Source organism: Lipotes vexillifer, unplaced genomic scaffold (assembly GCF_000442215.2).
Source record: "Lipotes vexillifer unplaced genomic scaffold, Lipotes_vexillifer_v1.1 scaffold22, whole genome shotgun sequence".
In the NCBI taxonomy this organism is placed as follows: domain Eukaryota; kingdom Metazoa; phylum Chordata; class Mammalia; order Artiodactyla; family Lipotidae; genus Lipotes; species Lipotes vexillifer.
Genome location: NW_006779050.1, coordinates 3,404,342 through 3,421,745, shown reverse-complemented (window position 1 = coordinate 3,421,745; position 17,404 = coordinate 3,404,342). Strand labels below are relative to the sequence as shown.

The following is a 17,404-nucleotide window of genomic DNA, read 5'->3' as shown; positions in this document are numbered from 1 at the left end:
AAAAAAAAAAGATGTGCTTCACTAAAATAAGAGAGTAGGGCTTCCCTGGTGGCACAGTGGTTAAGAATCCGCCTGCCAATGCAGGGGACACGGGTTCGAGCCCTGGTCCAGGAAGATCCCACATGCTGTGGAGCAACTAAGCCCATGCGCCACAAATACTGAGCCTGTGCTCTAGAGTCCGTGAGCCACAACTACTGAAGCCCGCGTGCCTAGAGCTGGTGCTCCGCAACAAGAGAAGCCACCGCAATGAAAGGCCTGCGCACTGCAAGGAAGAGTAGCCCCCACTCGCCGCAACTAGAGAAAGCCCGCCTGCAGCAACAAAGACCCAACGCAGCCAATAATAAATAAATAAATAAATAAATTTAAAATAAAAATAAAATAAGAGAGTAGATAATAAAAAGGAATAAGTGGTATCTAATCAAGAGTGGGTGAAGAGAGTTCTTGGTATGATGGCAAAGGGAAGTCACAGGACCAGAGCAGGCAAAGAAAGCAGTGAGTCCATGTTTTAATAAAAGGTCAGGAGGCCCAGGAAAGATGTCTTCAGGAAAAAAAAATGGAGCTGGCCAATTATTTGACAGTTTTCACACAGTGGAAAATTTTACCATAGAGCATTTTGCAGAACTTATGTGCAGGAAAAGTCTTGGATGTTAAAAAAAAAAAAAAAACACCGTACTGCACAGTTAGTTTTGATTTGAAAGAGCAATATACATTGATTATATAGAAAAACAGAGATGGGTTTCAGGAAAGAAAACCAATGAGTTGAAAAGCATTAGCTTTGGTCACCAGATTTTCCTTCGGGGTAGAGAAGTGTGTACGGAACAAGGAACTTTTTTTGTCATTACATGCCTTTTAGCATTATTTGAGTCATTACATGCCTTTTGGCATTTGAATTTTACAGCCTATAACATAATTGTGTGAAAGTTTTTAAAGAGGAGCAACAGAAGCGCACAACTGGGACCAAGCTTGCTTCTAAGACGTCTGGTTAAGAATCCTTCTCTGAGAAGCAAAGGCTCAGAGCATGATTGGGTTGGGGCAAATTTAGAGGTCATTCAGTTCAGCCTTCTCATTTTGTAAATATAAAAGTTGAAGCTCCACCTGGGGAACAGGAACATAGCAAGTTAATGTGAGAGCTGGGACTAGAATCCAGTCATTGACTTCCTGTTCACTCCCCACATCTAAAGAAAGGAGTAAATGGGAACATAGAGAATTAGAATAACTTTTGGTGTCAGAGAGTTTGAATTTAAATCTTGTCTTCATCATTTGTGACCTTGGACCAGCCACTTGGCCTTTTTGTAAAATGGGGAATAACAACACCTATATGCATGGTTTGGACTAGGAAAAGGCTAATAAATGTTAAATGAATCTTTAAAAAGTAAACAAACAAAACCCCCCCAAGGACAGGATGCCTAGTACAGTCATAAATACATCTAGCACAAGCTTAGTTTGGGGAGTATGAATAAGGTACAGTCTTACTATCTTTTAAAATATGTCTTACATTAAAAATCAATACATACTCTTTACCAACATATATGTTCTTAGACTATATGAGTATCTTCTCAATATATATTTTCTTAGAAAAGAGTCAGTTTGTCTAGAATCTTGCCTTGTTTTTTAGAAGCTGCCAGTTGAAAGACATTCTGAGAGTGAGTGATGATTAATTTTGTTTATTTACCACCACATATAGCAAAGATACGTGGATTGAGGTTTCCTGGCTGTTCGGTTATGTTTCATTGGCTTACATCATAGGATGTGTTATAGTTAAAACTTTTATGACATATAGATTAATTGAAGTAGAAATGTGAAGGAAAGGTCCTTAATTTATAGTCCATGAATTCTGCAACATTTATTTGGATCAAAAATATTTACGGGCTTCCCTGGTGGCGCAGTGCTTGAGAGTCCGCCTGCCGATGCAGGAGACGCAGGTTCGTGCCCCGTTTCGGGAGGATCCCACATGCCGCGGAGCGGCTGGGCCCGTGAGCCATGGCCGCTGAGCCTGCGCGTCCGGAGCCTGTGCTCCGCAAATGGGAGAGGCCGCAGCAGTGAGAGGCCCGCATAACGCAAGAAAAAAAAAAAAAAAAAAAAAAAAAAATATTTACATTTACTTTGGAATATGCATTACCTTGGCCAATAGATAAGTTACAATTCAATTTTTATCCTTTATTAGAATTCAGTGTATGTACAGAGAACCACAATACCGAATTTTGGGGGTCAGTCAGTGAAACACTTGTTTGCTATGTTGTCAGCGAACCATTGATTAAATACGGGTGTTTTTCCCCCAGCACATTAACCTTTATTAGATACTCATAGTTTATGTTTTGGTACTCTTTCTACAGTTGTCAGATCTATCAGTGTGTATATTAATAAATCTATCCATTGTATATTATATTACAAACTCTCTGGGTCAGATGCTTTAAATGTAATTAGAAATTAGATTTCATACCAGTTTCTGTAGATAGGAATGGTTTAAGAAAAAAATTTAGTTGTGTTTCTCTTCGTCCTTTCCTTTCTTTGTCACTTCCTTTATGTGTAACCAGCACATATCCCATTCCTTCTTCTCTTAAATCAGTGGTGAACCTAAGAGTGATACCCAGAAATTCTTCATTAAAAAAGATGGTCTCTAAGGTTCCTTCCAGCTCCAAGTATGTTGGTCAGAGAAGGCATAGCATGATGTAATGGAAAACCTGTGAGCTTTGGAGTCAGACCTGGATTCAGAGTTCATCTGGAATGTTTGCTGGCTAGGTGATCTTGTCATGTTATTACAAGAGATAATAAGAGCTATTTAAAGTATGAAAAAAATTTTTTAAAGAATTAAATGATTAAATCAAGAAAAAATCTATGTAAAGATTTTGACATCTAGCAGACACTGCATACATGCTAGTCCCCTATGGTGTTGTAATTCCAGAAGATAGTAGGACCAATGAGATGAATAAAATGAGAGGAAGTATACAATAGTCCGCCCATATCTGTGCTTTTGCTTTCCTCTGTTTCAGTTACCTGTGGTCTGTCATGGTCCGGAAATATCAAATGGAAAATTCCAAAAAGAAACAATTCATGAGTTTGAAATTATACACTCTCCTCCAACCAGCCCAGGACATGAATCATCCCTTTGTCCAGGGTTTCCATGCTGTGTACACTCTCCCCTGCCAGCCACCACCCACACGCCCAGCATAGGAACAAGCATAGTACAGTTGATTGACCCTTGAACTACATGGGTTTGAACTGCATGGGTCCACTTATTTTTTTCAGTAAATATATACTACTGTACTACATGAGCTGTGGTTGGTTGAATCCACAGGTGCAGAACCATGGATAAGAAGGGCCAATTCTAAAGTTTTACTCAGATTTTTGGCTGCGTGGGGCGGGGGATTTGGGGGAGAGGTCAAAGCCCCTAAGCTCCGCATTGGTTAAGGGTCAACAGTATTTATAGAGTTCGGTACTATCCCTGGTTTCAGGCATCCACTGGGGGTCTTAGAACATATCCCCTGTAGCTAAGGGGGGACTACTGTATTTGCATAGAGTAGTTATCTAGGCTGGAAGACTCCAAGCTGTCTGAGTTGGGGTCCTTAATTTGTTGTGTCACCTGGAACAAGTTACTTGACCTCTCTGGGCTTCAATTTCCTCATCTTAAAACAGTACCTACTTTAAGATATTTGTACACCCATGTTCATAGCAGCAGTGTCCACAATAGCTGAGGTGGAAGCAACCCAAATGTCCATGGATGGATGAATAGGTAAACAAAATGTGGTACATATATATACACTTGTCCCTTGGTATCCATGGGGGATTGGTTTCAGGACCCCCTCATATACCAAAGTCCGAGGATGCTCAAGTCCCTTATAAAAAATGGCATAGCATCTGCATATAACCTACACACATTCTTTCATATGTTGATACCTTAAATAATCTCTAGATTACTTATAATACCTAATAGAATGTAAATGTTATGTAAATAGTTGTAGGTACAATGTAAATGCTATGTAAATAGTGTCTGGTGCATGGCAAATTGAAGTTTTGCGTTTTTGGAACTTTCTGGAATTTTTTTTTAATATTTTCAGTTTGAGGTTGACTGATCTGCAGATGTGAGACCTGCAGATATGAAGGGATGAGTGTATACAATGGAATATTATTAAGAAGTCCTATCAAATGCTACAACATGGATGAGACTTGAGGACATTATACCAAATGAAATAAGCCAGTCACAAAAAGACAAATACTGTATGATTCCATTATATGAAGTATCTAAGGTGGTCACATTCATAGAAACAGAAAGTAGAATAGTGGTTACCAGGGGCTGGAGGGAGGGAGGGAGAAAAGGGAAGTTGTTGTTCAATGGGTATAGAGTTTCAGTTTTGCAAGATGAAAAAATTCTGAAGGTCTGTTTCACAATGATGTGAATATACTTAACACTATTGGGCTGTACACTTACAATGGTTAAGATGGTAAATTTTATGTTCTCTGTTTTTTTACCACAATAAAATAGGTAGAAAAAATAAATATATATAGTACATATTTCATAAGGTTGTGCATTAAACAAGTAAATCCATGTAAAGCAGTTAGAATAAGCACTTAGCATTACTCAGGAATGTTAAATTTATATTATTATTATTAGCATTATTATCAGTGTCACTCCATGCTTCATGAACATGCTTTCTGCTGTTTGCTGCTGTGCCTCTTGCTCCTTTGCTTTTGGAATTCCTTTCTATCCTACAAGGCCCTCCTCCAGTTCACCATCCCTGATTTTTCCCCATCTGAATATCCCACTGCCTCCCCTGATGTTTCTATTTGTACTTCTTTAATGGCACCTAATGCATTCTGTCTTGTATAATACAGGTTTGGGTACTACTTGGATGCTGTTGGTGTGTAGTGTTTTACTCTTCTTTGTATCCCCTGTGAGTCACACATGTTAGCACATGAAATAACCAGAACTTTGTGAGTTACTTAAACCTATGCAATTTGCACTTGTGTTAATTAATGTATTACATGATTTGGATTAAGTTGTCACTGTTGACAGAGCATCAGAAAGGGATCATAGTTTTAACCTTTGTATTCCAAGCCACTACCATAATACTGATATATAGGAAATGCCCAGTGATTGCTGAATGAATTAATGAATGAACCAATTAATGAATCAATGAATTGTGCAGTTTCTAGAACTGTTAATAATTATAGGCCTTTAATGATCAATAAGAAAGAATAACAAATTCCTTAACAAAATCACTCAACTTCGTGTTGCTGCAGAAGCTCTCCACGCCACTGTCTCATGATTTTTTTTTTCATATATTTATTTTACTAAGGATTGAAATAAGATACAAAAATGGAAATGGTTGATGTGAATCTTAAGGCTTAATATCTATAGGTTTTCATCTGCATTCATTTTCTATTTCTGCTGTAGCAAATTACCACAAATTTGTCAGCTTAAAAATAACATATATCATCTCAACATATAACAAATGTTATCTTAAAATAACATATATTATTTCTGTAGGTCAGAAATCCAGGTGGACTCAACTAGTTTGTCTGCACCAGGTGTCATTAGGTCAAAATCAGCTGTTGACTTGGTTCGGCTCTTATCTGAAGTCTGAGGGAGTGGTCCCAGGACCGTTCAAGTTGTTGGTAGAATTCAGCTCCACGCAGTTATAGGACTAAGGATCCTGTTCCCTTGCTGAGTCAGAGGGGAGTCGTTCTCAGGTTCTACAGCTACCCACACTCCCTGTCTCATGGCCTCCTTCACCATGAAAACCAGCAATGGTGGGTCAAGTCCTTCTCTCTGACTTTTCTTTCTATTTCATCTCTTGTTTCCTGCCTGAGAAAGTTCTTTACTTTTTTTTTTTTTTTTTTAAAGAAGATGTTGGGGGTAGGGGTTTATTAATTAATTTATTTATTTTTGCTGTGTTGGGTCTTTGATTCTGTGCGAGGGCTTTCTCTAGTTGTGGCAAGTGGGGGCCACTTCATGGCGGTGCGCGGGCCTCTCACTATAGCGGCCTCTCTTGTTGCGGAGCACAGGCTCCAGATGCGCAGGCTCAGTAGTTGTGGCTCACGGGCCTAGTTGCTCCACGGCATGTGGGATCCTCCCAGACCAGGGCTCGAACCCGTGTCCCCTGCATTAGCAGGCAGATTCTCAACCACTGCGCCATCAGGGAAGCCCAAAATTTCTTTACTTTTAAGACCTCACATAATTAGATTGAGCCCACCCATGTAATCCAAAATAATCTTGTTATTTTAAGGTCTTTAATCTTAATTACATCTGCAAAAAATTCTTGCCATGTTGACGGATTCCAGGGATTAGGATGTGAACATCTTTAGGAGATCATTCTGCCTACCATACCATCCCTGTCTCTTTTTATGCAATTTATTTGTTTACATAACCATGTCATTTGTCCTTTAGAGTTTCCTGCAGTGTGGATTTTGCTGATTTCATCCCCCTGGTGTTGTTTCACATACTACCCTGTTCCCTGTATTGCCTAGAGATTGCTACTTAGGTCTAGATTGTAGAGACATAATCAGATCCAGGTTCACTTTTGGGATAAGACTACATCACAGGTGGTGGTGTGTTCTATCAGTAGGCCCATGTCTGGTTGTGTCTTGTATAATGTGAGCAGCATTCATGGTCATTGCCCCAGCTCATTATTTCAGTAAGAATTGCAAATTGCTGACAGTCTTCTATTTTAATATTCTGCCTCATTTACTTTCCTTTATCAACTATTTGGTTACACTGAGGTACAGTTCACATAGGAAAGGCCAGAGAAAACTTTATTATTTTTCTGTATTTTCCAGTTTTCAAAGTGAATTGGTTATCTGCCAGAAGTGAACAGTTAGGCTTTTTTTTTTTTTGGTATAATTATTATTGACTCGCCAATTTAATATTTGAAATACTTCAGTCCATTGATGTTACAGTTCTCATTGATGCTTAGATATTCCCATTGGCTCCTGAGTGTTTTTGACAAGGCTTCAATGGTATCTGATAGCATCCATGCTTTCAGTATAACAAGATGTTCCAGCTCATCTTGTATATTTCCTGCCTCATGTCTGACATCAGCTATGTCTCCATGGAGCTCAAAATTCTTTTAAGAGCAGATGCTATTATTTACCACAGTGTAGGTACTCGGGATGGTCATTGCTACTGGTTTGGTCTCTGTTTCTAGGCTTTTCAGTCATCTGAACGAGGCAATACCTTTTATTTATTTATTTATTTATTAAACAAAAGCTTCATGGGTTCATACTGATACTTCCAACTTAAATTCAGCACTCTGGGATTTTAACCTAACCTCACTTGTCTATCTCTTATATTTTCTTCTATGCTAAAAAAAAATTCTGTTTCCTAATGACATAGCATGTTTCTTGTTTTATCTCATAATATGCACATTAGAGTTCTAAAACAACAAACAGTAACGATTACTGAAAATAGTTTTGAGAATTTTTAAACGTTATTTTTTATGCAATAGTATCTTCCATAGCCATGTATATTCTTCATTCCTTTTTATAGCTGCAGAGTACTCCATTACATTTATTCTACCAGTGCTCTGTCAGTGGGAAATTGGCTTGTGTCCATTTTGTTGTTATTTCAAATATTACCTCAGTGAATAAATCTTTTTATATGTTTGTCAGTATGTCCACTGGATAGATTTTATTACAAGTGAAAGCACGAATTACACATAATTTTGCTGAATATTGCTAAGTTCTTCCTCCAAAGGGTTGTGACATTTTTGTATTCCCACCAGCAATATATGATGGTATCTGTTTCCTCACAGTCTGGCTGATAGACTGTTATCAAATTTTAGGATTTTTGCCACAGTAATAGGTGATCATTAGATAATTATCTTAGTATAATTTCAATAATTATTTCTCTTGAACAATATTGAACAACTTTGGTTTATGGCCTATTTGCATACTGTTGTTCATGAACTGTCCAAATCTTTTGCCCATTTTATTATGAGATTATTAGGCTTTTTCTTTATATTTAGAAGCTTGTTATATATTAAGGATATTAACCTTTTGTGCTATAAATTGCAAATCTTTTTCTCTGTCATTTGTCTTTTTACATATAATTTTTGGTTTTTGTCATTTGAAAGGGTTTTTTTTTTTTTCAGTTTTACTTTGATGTACTTATTAACCTTACTCCTTATTATATGTGGACTTTCAGACATAGTTAGGAAATTATTTCCCACTCCCCTAGGTTACGGAGAAATTTACTTATGTCTTTTTAACTGTTAATTTGTTTTTGCACGTTAAATCTCTAACCCATTTGAAATTTATGTGTGGTGAGAGGAAAGGATCTAATTTTATTTTTTATAGAGCTATCAGGTTATCCCAACGTCACTTATTAAAAAGTCCATCTTGTCCCCAGTGGTTTGAAGTGCCACCTTTGTTGCATGTTACATTTTTGTATTCATATTGTTCCATTGATCTATATCTCTCATCATTATTTGCCTGTTTTCTGTTTGTTTGGGTTTTTTTGCGGTACGCGGGCCTCTCACTGTTGTGGGCTCTCCCGTTGCGGAGCACAGGCTCCGGACGCGCAGGTTCAGCGGCCATGACTCACAGGCCCAGCCGCTCTGCGGCATGTGGGATCTTCCCAGACCGGGGCACGAACCCGTGTCCCCTAGCATCGGCAGGCGGACTCTCAACCACTGCACCACCAGGGAAGCCCTATTTGCTTGTTTTTCTCTGACCTGCGTTTTATGGCATGGAAATTAGGAGCATGTGATGCAATAAAACCTTTTAGACCTAATAAAATCCATCATGTAAATAGTTCTTAGAATTAGTTGTTTTGTTTCAGTGAGGGAAATAAACTCACTCTTTAGCATGTAGCAAAAGGAATGTGAACCTAAGTAAAGGGAGATTTATAAAAATAAATTGTCGAAACTTTTCTTTAAGAGGGTTTCATGGGGAAGCAGCCTGATGTGATTAACACTTGAGGTCAGGCTCTGGGTCTGGATCCCACCCTTCAGGAGCTGCTATGTTGTGAGCATATTCTTCATTTCCCCGAGCTTTAGTTTCCTCACTTCTCAGATGGAGATAATAAAATCTTTCAGGGCTGTTGTGAGCACAGAAGGATCTGCGCACCGTCACCCAGCATAGCTGCCAACACATAAAGGGCACTAGGTGAGTGTTGGGTCTCTTCTCTCTCCCTCCAGGGAAAAATGCATCTATAATTTTTACTATGAGGTTTTCTCCAGCTACTCACGAAAATAAGAACTAGCCCGATTTTTACCCTGCAAAGCTGGTTAATGAGAAATCAAGATTCTTTAATTCTCCAGTAGTTGGTGCTGCCTTCACTGGACGGCAGCCTGCCTAGGCTCTTTTTTCACGGTGGGGCAGGAAGGGAGGTTGACAGCAACCATAGGGATTGTTGACTTCTATGGAGGTGATGGAAGCCTGGTAGGAGGGGAGAATTCAGGAACAGGGTTGCAAGCAGAGAGCTTGCTTTCCTCTTCTCAGTACAACTTTGGTTTTGGTTTTCCAGTTCAAAAGGGGAATCTGACTTATACTAAACATCCAGAAATTTCCAGAAAATCTCTTTGTCTTTACCCTAAAAGTGCCCCTTACCCTGAAGTTGAGAGATTTGTGTCTAGAAAGAACAATTATTATCCAATACAATTTGCCTCTGTTCAGAATGAAATGGAGACCTGAGCATTTTTCTGACAAAATGCTTCATCTTTCAAGATCCCTACATCTGATTTTCTTTCAGGGTTCTAGTTTTCCTTATTTATCTAATAATTTTTCACAATTGTCTACTTTAGATTGTAAAACAGTATAGATATATTTAAGGCATTTGTTCCAAAAACATGTTTTTAAATCATTTTAAAGCTATTTTTCTTTTCATGAATTATTGATGTGCTAATCATGACTTCATTCCATAATGTTTTTCCTTTTTAAATAAACCCATTAAAAATATTTCATACAGTTCATCATTCAGTGTTAAGAATTGTAATTATATAAATATGAACAGGTGCTACATAAATATGATTTGATCAGTTTTAGACAACACTGATTAGAGTCTATTCAGACAGCATTTGAAATACTGTTTTCAAATACACTTCTATTAAATCTTTGCAACAGCATTGTCAGTATTATTAACCATAGTTTATGGTTGAGGAGACTGAGTCCCAAAGAAGTTCAATTTTAAGGAGCCCAGAATCACACAGCCAATTGCAGTTCTGGACTAGAAATTCTGATTCCAATGTAGAGTTCTTTCCGCAGTGCTACAGCTGAACTGAATTTTCAATCAGCAAGAGCCTTAGTTTAGACATGCATACATATTGAATTCTCCATATTTAACATGACATCAGATTTTCCATTGAATGAATCCTGTGCTTCATTACAAATGTTCCATTTGAAATCTTTCAACCTCTTGCTTAATTTTCTTAATTAATATGAATAGCTAATGAGTCCTTTGGTATGTCCAAATGAGAACTATTTAAACTACTATGAAATAATATTCTGGTAACTTGAAACCTCTTAAGGAACAGTCCGCACAAAAGTTTTGTTTTGTTTTGTTTTTTTTAATGGCACAAAGTAGCACTCTTTTTTTTTTTTTAACTTTTTTTTTTTGCGGTACGTGGGCCTCTCACTATTGTGGCCCCTCCTGTTGTGGAGCACAGGCTCCGGACGCGCAGGCTCAGCGGCCATGGCTCACGGGGCCAGCCGCTCCGCGGAATGTGGGATCTTCCCGGACTGGGGCACGAATGCGCGTCCGCTGCATCGGCAGGCGGACTCTCAATCACTGCGCCACCTGGGAAGCCCACAAAGTAGCACTCTTAGTTAAAAAAGAACTTAGTGCTGAGGTCTGGTTTTGTTTTCCAGGTGGCGTTGCATGCTTGTGGAGTGGCAACAGACATGGTGATTGAGCACTGCATCAAAACACGGGCTTCCTTTGTCACGTGCCCTTGCTGTTATGGTTTCATTCAGAACACCTCAAAGTTTAATTTTCCAAAAAGGTGAAATCTTGTATTCTGCCAAAGGCACCAATATGGGTATTAAATCGGTACACAAAACTCATTTGGTATAAAGTTGCAAGGAGGTTTCAGTTTTGAGCTCATTTCCTTTTTCCACAATGGCAAATATTGTTTATAAGCTGTATAAGGAAGAGAGGATCTCCTCCATGTCTGCCCTTGATTTTTTTCTCCTAAATCCAGCTCTTGCTGAAATTTAGAAGCGAGTGTATCCAGGAGTCAGCTGACTGGAAGTCTGCCAGCTTCAGCACTTCTCTGTGTACTTCTAAATGGAAATCATCACCCGTGAGAGGCAGTAGGTGTAGTGGTTAAGTGCTTAGGACCTGGAAGTATTCCACCTGGATGCAAGTATTGACTCCTCACGTTTTTGTTTTTGTTTTGTTTTTTGCGGTACACGAGCCTCTCACTGTTGTGGCCTCTCCCGCTGCGGAGCACAGGCTCCAGACACGCAGGCTCAGTGGCCATGGCTCATGGGCCCAGCCACTCCGTGGCATGTGGGATCTTCTCGGACCGGGGCACGACCCCGTGTCCCCTACATCAGCAGGCGGACTCTCAACTACTGCGCTACCAGGGAAGTCCAACTCCTCATGCTTTTGTAAATTGTTTCACCTCAGGCAATCTACTCAAACTTTTTGCCTACATTTTCTCATCTACAGAAGGGGAATTATAATAGTAACTACCTCAAGGTTTTTATGAGAATTGAATGATATATATGTTAATCACTTAGAAGTGGCACAGAGTAAGCACTCCATAAATGTGAGCTGTTGCTAACTACAGTAGTAACAGTAGTAGTTTTAAATTCTGCCCACGAGTGGTGGTGGTTAACCTGCAAGCTCAATGGCCATTTTTACAGTCCTCCTTATCCCACATAGAAAAGGGAGACATTTTAATTCTCACCACTTTAACTCAACCTAGTGGAGGGCCATTCTTGTTGTTTATGACATTTCACTCTGACTTATAGTTACAGAGAATCCAGCTGATCATTTTACTTATAGGAGAGATTAAATATGCTAGTTTTGGAAAGTCTATCCTATCGTGTCAAAAAAGACTTCTTGATCATTTTCATCATTGCTTTTTAGAAACCTTCGAAATTTCCATTTGAATTTGTACTTAAGAGCTTCTAAGTAATTTAAAGTAAAAATAGTAGCCTTCTTTTTATTTCATTATTTTGTTCTTTCCTATAATTTGCAGCTGTTGAGAGAAGAACAAAGGATCTATGGAAAAGCAAAAAATAAAATAATTTGAGGGTTATTCAATACTTGAAACTTTATTTTATTCTAATTCTATACAGATAAAATGTGTAGTTTAAACCTATCAAGAAATTTGTAAGTCTAGCACTATAAAGATTCTTAAGAATGGTAATTTGAGTTGTTCAGCCTGCAGTCTCACTTAACTGATTTTAAAGTCTCAATTTAGGGACTGTCAACTTTTTCACATCTCTGTAGATGTACTGACATTTGCCCCCTTTGTCATTAGAGGACAACTCCCAGGTCACTAGCCCTTTGCCCTCATCACCCTAGGGCCAGGTGCCAGACAACTAAGGATAGCCCCTATGCTTCAGAACCTACTGACATTGTTCAAACCGGCCAGTCCTAAGCTTGATCACTCTGCCCTGCCATTCCTGGAATACGTAATAAAGGCTATTGACCATGTTTTACCCCATTGTCTCTGCCTCCTGATCAACCTGGTGCTTCCCCATGTGACCCTGTATGACATGGCTTGCCCCCTCTTCTTGGGAACTCTGAATAACAAACTTTCTTTTCAGTGGCAGTCCTCTCCTGATTTGTTGGCCTCACCACACCTGAATAACAATAAAACCTACAATTTTAAAGTGCCTGAATCGGGGCTTCCCTGGTGGCGCAGTGGTTGAGAGTCCGCCTGCCCATGCAGGGGACACGAGTTTGTGCCCCGGTCCGGGAAGATCCCACATGCTGCGGAGCGGCTGGGCCCGTGAGCCATGGCCGCTGAGCCTGTGCTCCGCAGCGGGAGAGGCCACAACAGTGAGAGGCCCGCGTAACGCAAAAACAAAATAAAACAAAACAAAGAAATAAAGTGCCTGAATCTGTGTGCACCCATGTGGGAAGAGAAAAAAGTTATACTTCTCTAACAGTGTAAACAATCTTTGAAAGAAATTCTTTAAAATTAATTACATACCGATGGTATACTTTTGTCTTTTTATAAAGATATTTCAAACTGGCATAGTTTTTAGTTCAGGACAGTATTACATACTCTTCAGATAAAATACATATTTTTGTTTATAATTTAATTTCTTCAAGACTGTTTCTACTCTTAATCTTTGGTATTTAAAATGAATAATTCTTTTCTCTTTTCTATTTCAGTGAACAATTCAAGAAAACTTTATCATACAAGGTAACTTTTAAAAGATCTAGATGTTTTCCTCATATACTTTTTATTGCTTCTTTACTTTCCCTCTCAAATTTGTAATGGAGTATATAATCTATAGTTATACTTGAATTACTCATGAACATCTAATACGGATTTTTTTTCTTGTTGGCAAATGAAGATTAATCTTCAAGTTGTTGACAAGATTTGTGAAAGGACCGAGAGTTTACCCGACTCACAAGCTAACAAGTTAGCCTGCCACAGTTTCATGGATGCTGGCAGAAGATAGGAAACTCCTGAGTCAGAGACAAAGGATAGAATTGCTCACAGCAGTAGGAGTAGCCAGACTATCATCATTTTCACACTGACTCTCTGAGGCCCAGTTCCCACAGGGCAGCACAAACAGGGCCAGCTGACACCTACATATATACAGTGAATTGCATTATAGGGGAGGAAACCTGAGTTTAGGAAACTCAGATGTTTTACGATGTAGTCTTTAAGTAAGCATGCCTCCCCTTTTCTCTAGAGGGAGACACTGTATAGCTTCCAAGGCCATTCACTATACAAATGTCTTTGAAAAGATAATCTGGAGCAGAGGTGAATTTTTCTGTAAAAGGTAAGACAGTAAATATTTTAGGCTTTGCTAGCCACTTGCAAATCTCCCACATACTCTACATTGTCCTTGTCATTGTTTTTATTGGTTTACAACCCTTTAAAAATGTAAAAGCCATTCTTAACTTTCAGGCCATACAAAAACAGTTCATAGGCTAGATTTGGGTTACCAGCCCCTGGTCTGGAACAAAGACAGTGCCTTCTGCTTATAAGATGTGAAGAAACACAAGAGACCCACAGAGAATTGTCTTACAGCGGTAGTCAGAACATTGCATAGTTTTGAGTCACCAGTCTGAGCAAAAAATAAATAAACAAAAACCAAAAACTAGACCTTTGTTTTTAATCCATCCTTGAGTGATACTAGGTAAAGCAAACTCTAAGAGGGTATATGGGAAAAACCTAGGGCAGTGAGGAGGTAGGCTGCCACAGCCTCACTGGATGGAGAAAAAATGTAAACTTTCTAGAGTTGGGAGAGATGGGACACCCAGGCTCTTTCAGAGAGCATAAAACTCCCTGGTACCTCAGTTCATCTTTATCTCCTCTTTCTCCCACATCCCCAGAGCTGCTTGGCTACCCGCCCTTTGAGTGTCTTAGGTGTAAATGCTCTACAGAGAAGTCTTAACCTCTCGGATGCTATTGCAAGATGGTATCTCAGTATTTCTTAACCATGGTGGGTGGACTGGCAGGCAGAACTAAATGGACCTAGTGCCCAGATATCTTGAGAGTCACCTTGGAAGTATTTTTCTCCATAGTTCAACTTAGGCAGCAAGTCTTTACTGAGTACCTACTATGTGCCTTCCCCTTTCAGAATTTAACTTCTACTGAAGAGAACACATACACAATAATTCCAATAAAATATGATGAGACTTATCAGGACAAGGGAAACAAACCTCATCTGAGGTTGTGATTGCCTTGACATTACCTTTACTTAAAGTGAACCTTAATTTACAAACATGAGGACAAAGAGCATGCTTTTCTTCAAATTATATAATTCTAAATTCTTCAGTCTCTTTATGCCAGTTCACGGGAGCTTAGTAAATGTTATTCATTTGAATCATTTTATTAGTATCCTACCCATTGCCACTAAATTTTATAGTGGCCATTAAAAAGGTTTTTTTTAGAGTTGAGACAAAAGTAACCCTTCTAAAAGAAACAACATCACACAATCACTTATTTAATAAGGTAATCAGAATAACCTTATTTAAAAGTTGAGACAAAAATAACCCTTCAAAAAGAACCAACACTGCAAATCACTTATTTAATAAGGTAATCATGATTACCTTTTAAAAAAATGTAGGCCTCAAATTGAATGTACAAAAGACCAAGGAGATAAATGATTGACCTGAGTTCAACACTGTTGCTAAGCTGACAGGTGAGATCATTTACACACTTGGAAACTACAGCTGTTCTGAATGAACAGTTGTCACAGGAGCAGTGCAGTCATCTCAACTCTGAGTAATCACTCACCTTGGGCTACTTGCAGATAGATATAACAGTGCAGTGCAGACTCATCACCTCTCTGTCCCTTTAAAGGCTTGTTCTTTTCATTAAACTAATCTTTCCTAAAATTGTTAAGCAGAAGCAATAATCTCCCTCCCATTCTCTCCAGTCCCCTTTACAGTCTGTCTTAAAGCACAAATAATGCACCTCCTGCAGCCTTCTGGAGTGGGAGGAGGGAGTGGGCCAGCCTCCTCTCCTCTGAAGGGACGGAGGGAATGGAAGGGTCCAGCCAGGCAGAAGAGGAGCCAGCACCCTGCTGGGGATGTGCGAGAACTGCAGAGGCCACAGTAGTGGTCTCCTATAGTACTTCCTTTCCTTCTCGTAGTGGAGGCAAAGCCACTTAGGATGTCTTCTTGGAGCCATGTTCCTGAGACTCAAATTTTATTCAAAGGAAAATATAAGTGACTTTTAGGTCTTTTAGTTTAACACATTATAACCACAAAATTGTAAGCATATTTTGGCTGAAAGCAGCTGGTTAAAGAGCCCTGAGGACCTTCCATGCATCTGTTCTTAAGGACGATATCTGAAGAACAGTCTACTTGAAGGGAGAAAAAGGTATTGAGTACCATTTTCTGAAAATGTGCTTCTTTCAAAAATACTATTTGGGCAGCACTTTATGCAATTAAACAATGTAGAGTTCCAGAAAAAGGAGTTCGTTTTTTGTTTTTTAATTTTGAAGCAGGTTAAAATAAAGCTACAGTCCATTACTTTTTCTTTTAGGAACACATGATTCTATGCAGATTTGCAGATCAGACAGCTGTCCAGCTTCCACCCCAACGAAGGCTCATAGGTATGTGTTTTCACAGAGCAGCTGTTGAGTAGATTACGTACAAGATGCCTAGGAATCAATGGACCAACTCTATACGGGAAAATAGGGAACCTCTATTTTGTCCATTTATCAACAAGGCACTGAAGTTTGTTTTTCCCAGAAAAAAAAAATCTGTCTGGAAAAGGGCTCTAACTATAACAATATTTTGTCCCATTTTTGTCAACATTAATATTTTCCAATGTATTTTCAGGGTTTGTACATTGAGTAGAATTAAACTTGTTAATTCTTAGACTTGTTAAAAACTTAGACTTGTTATTATTATGTTAAATCTTATTATTACAAACAAACTGAAGAATCTATCAAAAGCCATAGAAGAAAATATTAAAGATGGAAAAATCAGCTATGCATGCCAAAATTGATATATTACAAAATGTATAAACAAGGATGATAATGTTTTCTTTTCAGAAAAAAGTATACTCGTATATTATTAATCATAGACCAATTTATTTGACATTTGTAATATTAAACATTACCTAACTTGGAAGAAAAATAGCATTTCAAGTTTAAGTAATGAATTTAACCAAGACTTTGCTTTAGAAAAAGTAATCACATTTGGAAGGATAATAGCAGCTAACAGCTATTGCAAGTTTAAGCTCTGAGCTAAATGTCCTCCACCCATGATCTCAATAAATTCTTATAAAAATAATTTTGGAGTATGTGCTGTTGTTTACATTTTATGGACAGGAGAGCTTGCCCAGGATCCTTCAGCTGGTGGATGGTGAAGCCATACTGTAAACCCTAATTATTTGATTCCAGACATAAAGCTCCATTTTTGCAATGACCCCCAGTGATAGAGTCACATCACTGGAAGGTTAGGTTCCAAAATTAGGGCTTAACATGATTAAATAAAGTCAAAACTAATCTTAAAAATTATTCAGAAAAGCCCCACATTGGAGACCATCATGATATAGCAGAAAACAGATTGCAGTTTCTTTGGCTCAGCACCAGGTATAGTAATTAGCTTGCATTCAGGGACCATGTTGAATGAGAAATAGTTATCTTTAAACTGTAAACTCAAGGTCAGCATAGCAAGATAATCACAGTTGGAGAGGCATTTGAGACCTGAGTCTGAAGGAACAAGTGATTTCCTTCTTTTTCTACACCCTGGAGCATAAACATAGAGGAAGCTTGCTCTTTCCTGCATGCAACCTCTTTCATTCTCTTTCCC

General features: G+C 38.6%; 1 protein-coding gene across 2 annotated transcripts in view; it reads left to right on the top strand.

The window, feature by feature from the left end:
• Positions 1–17,404, top strand: part of GSTCD (glutathione S-transferase C-terminal domain containing) — a 133,547-nt gene that overhangs the window by 113,494 nt on the left and 2,649 nt on the right. For both annotated transcript variants that reach the window (XM_007452160.1, XM_007452161.1), the window contains 3 exons: positions 10,804–10,937; positions 13,292–13,322; positions 16,128–16,197. In XM_007452160.1, coding sequence (XP_007452222.1) covers positions 10,804–10,937; positions 13,292–13,322; positions 16,128–16,197 — 235 coding nt within the window. The remainder of the gene's footprint in view (positions 1–10,803; positions 10,938–13,291; positions 13,323–16,127; positions 16,198–17,404) is intronic.